The 5,274-nt window shown below is 49.0% G+C and overlaps 1 protein-coding gene across 1 annotated transcript; it reads right to left on the bottom strand.

Annotated features, from left to right (window-relative positions):
• Positions 1-6: 6 nt before the first annotated feature.
• On the bottom strand, positions 7-4,978 carry LOC104458450 (YTH domain-containing family protein 2; the record flags this gene model as incomplete). The annotated part of the gene is made up of 2 exons (XM_010076070.1): positions 4,903-4,978; positions 7-845 (listed from the first exon to the last, which is right to left on the bottom strand). A coding segment is annotated over exon 2 (821 nt), but the record flags the coding sequence as incomplete, so codon positions are not given.
• Positions 4,979-5,274: the final 296 nt, after the last annotated feature.

The following is a 5,274-nucleotide window of genomic DNA, read 5'->3' as shown; positions in this document are numbered from 1 at the left end:
TGCTGCCCGCCTGGAGCCTGTGCCACCGGTGGGCTGTTATTGATCTGCTGACCCACGGGCTGCGGGGACACCTGGGCTGGCTGCTGACCAATATTCTGAACCAAAGCCTGCGACGGGGCTTTTGCCACCGGCCCTTTGTTATCCCAAGTTCCAATATCCATGTTATGTTTTATCGGAGGCGGTGGAAGACTCGAACCCGCGATGCCATTCTTGGTCTTCAGCTTGGGCTGCTGCTTCGCCGGTTTGCTAGCGATGTCCGCCCAGGAGGTCGGCTTCGGAGGAGCGATAGTAGCTGGAGGCAAACTGTTAGATGCCACGATATTACTGGTGATGGATCCGGAACCGACAGCTGAACCAACGACTTTCGGGACGCTGCTTGCAACGTCTGTGCTGCCCAGCTTGAGAGCTGCCATCCCTTGGTCGATGGTGTTCATGCCAGGAGCCTTGTTGAGAGTCTCGTTAGTGAAGGCGGATTGCCCGTCGATCATGGCTCCACCCAGTGAGCTGGGGGCATAGGCGTAGTTGCTGCTATAGCCGGAGCTCTGAGTGGATTGTCCCTGAGAACTGTTATTTCCCCAAGCCGAAAAGTCAATCCCACTTGGGAAGAAGTTAAAGCCGTGCTGCCCAAGAAATGGAGTGCTGCCGAGGGCGCCTGGCTGCCCGAACATGGCGTCTGGGAGAAAATGCGGCTCCCCGTTGCTCAGCTGTCCGTAGGAGGTCAGGTAGGGCATGGGTGGGTCACCCCCCGTGGACCAGGCAGCTTCGCCTAAGGAGTAGGAGAACCCGATGGAGGGACTGTAGTAGCTCGGTAAGTAGGAATCAGACATCGCAGTGTATGCATTATTCTGAAAAAAAGACCAAAAAAATATAAGCACTGAATAGTTAGAATGAGTTGAACACATTTCACCAGGAATAAAAACCACCTTCGGCTTGCCGTGCCCCACCCCTCCCCACCTGAGGGCTGGGCAGGCAAACACGCCCGGCCCTGAACCACCTCCTGTGTCAGAACTGCTCCAAAAACTGCTCCGGTGCCAGAAACACTGAACACAAAGGCTCAGCTCCCGTGCTGAGATGGGAGCGTGTCGTGTTCTGATGCTGGACTGCCCCACAGCTCCTGCTCAGGCTATAAACCAGCATCTCACCCAGCATCCAAATAGTATCGTCTGTTTTTTGTAGCAACTGCCAAAGAGCTTTTCTGGCTTGTGTAATGTACTTATCAGCCCTCATTCCGGTGTTTGAGGGAGGGTTTGGGGGAAGGATGCAGAAAGAAGTGAAATATGGAGGAAAAAAAGTCCAGTGGAAGCACACGGCCAAAATCATGAATGTCCCTAATTGCCTTCCTTAACTTATTACCCATGAAAAAAGCTTTATCCCCACGATTTAAAGTTCATAATATTCCACAAACTTGGAAACAAAGAGGGATTTAAAGCCTACTCCTCAAAACACAAACCGCTCCAGGGCTGCAATGAAAAAATACCTGAAAAATGGGGAGTGATCGACAGGGTTTCCATAGGAGCCTTTGACAGCATGGTGACAGCAGCAGCACAAGAAAACAGGCTTCAAATTCAGAGAGAGAGGGGAAAAAAAACCTGCTCCATGCCTTGGTCCCCTTTCTAACATCCCAGTAGGCTTTAGGTTACAAAAACAAATGCCTAATTTTACAATGAGGGCACTCTCAGGCATCACCAAGATTTGCCTACGTGAAAAACATTTTGCATTTAAACCAACGTCCCCCCCGGGGAGCGGTTAAAGTCGCCCGAACGGACGTTATCACCCAGTCACTGGAACCTGTGTGCAGACAGCCTCGCGCTACGCAGCCGCTCGCACGCCAGCCCAGCGCGGACGAGATGAAAGTCAGGATGGGTTCCTGTTTGAAAGCCTGGCTTGCAGCAGGCTCTACTCCATTTTTTTTGTTGAATCATGTTTTCACGTGCCAAGTGCAGCTCTCAAAGGACTTCACGCCATCCTGAGCTCCGCGGAGGCTCTCAAGATGGCTCTGGCACGCTCCAGCCACAGCTGGTTTGCCTCTCCGCCTTCCCCCCAGTTACAGGAAAGCAACAGGTTTGCAAAACCTGCTACAGCAACTTTACAAAAATGAATAGGAGATGTTTCACGTCATGTGCTCAGAGACAAGGTTTGTTTTGTTGTGTAAAACGCTACAAAGCTCCCTGTGGTGTGAAGGTGTCAAGAGACACTCTCTCCAGCCTCTCAGTTTTCCCAGACAAGGGGTTCCAAAAGCAAATTAATAACAGAATTAACTCTCATCCAGCAGTTTTACTAATTGAGGAACTCAGTCCTGCTAAACCCAAACCAAGCAACAATCTGGGGCTCAGTCTGCCCAAAAGCACCAGTGTTGACACTGACTAATTTGTAAGGCAAATGAAGGAACTTAAAAAAAAAATAAATATATATTATTTTGAACCTGCAAAGTCTCTTCAGAAGATAATTCCCTCAATTACACGAGTAACAATACACTCTCCTGGAAATTAGCGTTAATGGAACATAAACACAGCAGCCCAAACCTGGAACCTGAGCCCAGCAGGCAGAGCAGCCTTTCGCAGGCTTCTCCCTCCAGGCACACGACACACATCGCTGTCAGACGAAAACCCTGTCACCTCGAACGATTTTCTTACGTCGTTCTACGCTTAGCTTCACGAGATGTTTTACCATCGTCTGTACGAAGGTATTACCTGTACTCCCTAGCCGTACTCACGCAGTAAGGAGGGAGCAGAGGAGTTGAACGGCAGCTGAGCGCTCCCCGCCCAGCGCAGGTTTGAGACCGGTGAACAGCAGCAAGCCCCGAGTGTCTCGAACCCGCCACCTCGCTCCGCTGCGCTGCTCTCGCACAACTGACTCCGTCACGGTCAGTATGCAAATACAACCTCACCGCTCTCAATTCTCCACGATGACTCTTTGAACAGTTATTTCCTCAAGTTCACTATTCCTCTTCACCTCCGAACCAGAACCAGGGTTTAAGCTTATTTGGTTTTTAAACTGTTGCAGAATCGCTGTGTGTCAGAGCTGGAACATTCACAGTAACCCAACTTCCCAGGCTGACCAGCCAGCAAGCCGCATCTGAACGAAGAGCCAGGAAACTTTACAGCTCGGTTACCCTGTGCTTGCGTGGAGAGCTCAGACGGGAATTTCGGAAACCACTGGTGTTACTCTGTGGCAGTGGGCTACATTTAACTCCTTTTTCAGAGCCCTCTCTGTAACCTCGATCCCTCTGTGTCCGTGAGCCCGGCTGGTTGGCTCAGCAGAACCGCGCTCCTCTCCAGACTGAACCCGAGGGTTTTTTCTACTCTGAGTGTTAAAACACGGATGAGAGCTGATGAGCAACACAGCGTGGGGAGAAAGTGTGATAAAGTCACCCTAAAGTTTCATTCAAACCGTACGCTGCGGGTTTATCTCCCTCCGGCTGAATTTCTGGAGCAACAGCTCTGCTCCACCTCCTGGGGCGTGCTCCAGTCACTTCCTTATTTTTTAAATATTATTTTTACCCGTGTGACACATACAAAAAGAAACTAAATACGTAGAAGTTCTTCATCAAACATGCAAAACCGAGTAAAATAGCACGTTCCTTCCAGCATTCCAGTAACCTTCGCTCTCTTCAGGGGATTTAAATAGAACTACACTTTGGAGGAAATAACATCCACTATCATAAGGAAGCTGGAAATTGGGAATGCTGGTTTCTGGGACAGAAAAAACCCACCATTAAACGATAGCTACTAGGAAAGCAGCTAGTTTTATTCCAGACTCAAGAAAGTAATCACACTCTCTCACCCTATGCAGCTGGAATTTAGGCTTTAACTTTTCGAGAGCTGAATTAAGTTACCTTAATGGATGGGCTGAATTCTGAAGATGATGAACAGCTGACAGGACCTTAAAGAATACTCAGCCTCATATCTTTAGCACCAACTAAGAAAACACTTGTTGAAAATTTAACTGAGACAGAAAACTGTTCTGGCATTCCAATAAAACACACATCACCCCTGTATGAAAAAATAAATACAATGACTAGAAAAAATGATCAAAAAATACAGGAAGGGAAAACCAGAAGAGCTTATTTTTACCAATCAGAACTGGAGAGGAAAGAGAAGCCAAGAGAATTAACTCACCACTCCAGTGCTACTACCGATGTTTATCTACAGGGTTTACTTGTACCATCTAATCAGCTGAACCCCATCTGTTATGTGTCACTCTCCTACCACTCATTAAGAAAAACAAACAAAAAACAGTTAACAGTGGAGCTAATCTTATAGAGAAAGTTAAGAGGAAAAGTATCTGGGAGCCCAGCTTTCAGGAGCTGATCACAAGCTCTCCACCTTGACTTCTAACTAAAGCTGTCGAAAAGTTTTAACTTTTCATGTGTGTTCTGTGTGGTTTTTGGTGGAAAAGCAGAGAAAACCCCATGACACGCGTTCTCAGTTTACTCAGTGGGGAGATAAGAACATTCATAGAATCCTCCAAAAGCCCTGCGGAGCGTAACTGCATCGTGTGAAGCAATTTCACAACCCAGCTTCATTGCATCTCCTCGTACAGCGTAAAGAACCAGAAACCAGCACGGAAACAAGGTCACAACAGTAAAACTGAAAGAGCAGAAATGGTAACTTCAAGACAAGTTATGTTGAAAAAAAAAGAGCTGAAGACCAACTGTAGGAAGTCCTTACACCCCCAGAAAGTTGCTCAAGCCTTTATACCTCACCCACCACAACCTAATGGCACTCAGTGCTTTCTGCCTGGAGACAGGCAGCTATAAAAAGACCTGGTATGGTGGGGAAAACAGCGAAAAGCAATCAGTGGAAATGGGGAAAGGCAAGCGTGCCAACCTCGCCTTTGCCAGAGAGCAGCAGGAGCAGCCCTGGGCTCCCGGTGCTTCCCGCTCGCAGGTACCGTACTCACCGGCCGGGCCTGGGGACTCAAGTACGGTTCAAAATCGTCATCATTCAACCCATCCTTCTGATGCACCGAGCCGTTTTGCACTGAGGGAGAAATTCAGAGCGTTAGCAAGAGCTCTGTCCATCAACTCCAACATTTAACAGCTTAAACTATCTAAAGACAGACCTTAGAACACAAGGATTGCTCCCCAGTCCAGAACACACCTCGCCCAGCCCCCCAGACAGACACTTCACCCACAAACGCTCCTTCACCACAAACTTCCCCCAGACCCCACGGCCGGCTCCACACCCCGCCGCTCATCCTCCTCCCAGCCCTTCCGCTGCCCGAACCCACACACACCCCGGAGCAGACCCTCCCCACCCCTCCGCCCCAGGA

This window comes from Pterocles gutturalis, unplaced genomic scaffold, assembly GCF_000699245.1.
Source record: "Pterocles gutturalis isolate BGI_N339 unplaced genomic scaffold, ASM69924v1 scaffold43456, whole genome shotgun sequence".
Classification (NCBI taxonomy): Eukaryota; Metazoa; Chordata; class Aves; order Pterocliformes; family Pteroclidae; genus Pterocles; species Pterocles gutturalis.
Note: the sequence above shows the minus strand (reverse complement) of the source record. Positions and strands in the feature narration are given on the sequence as shown.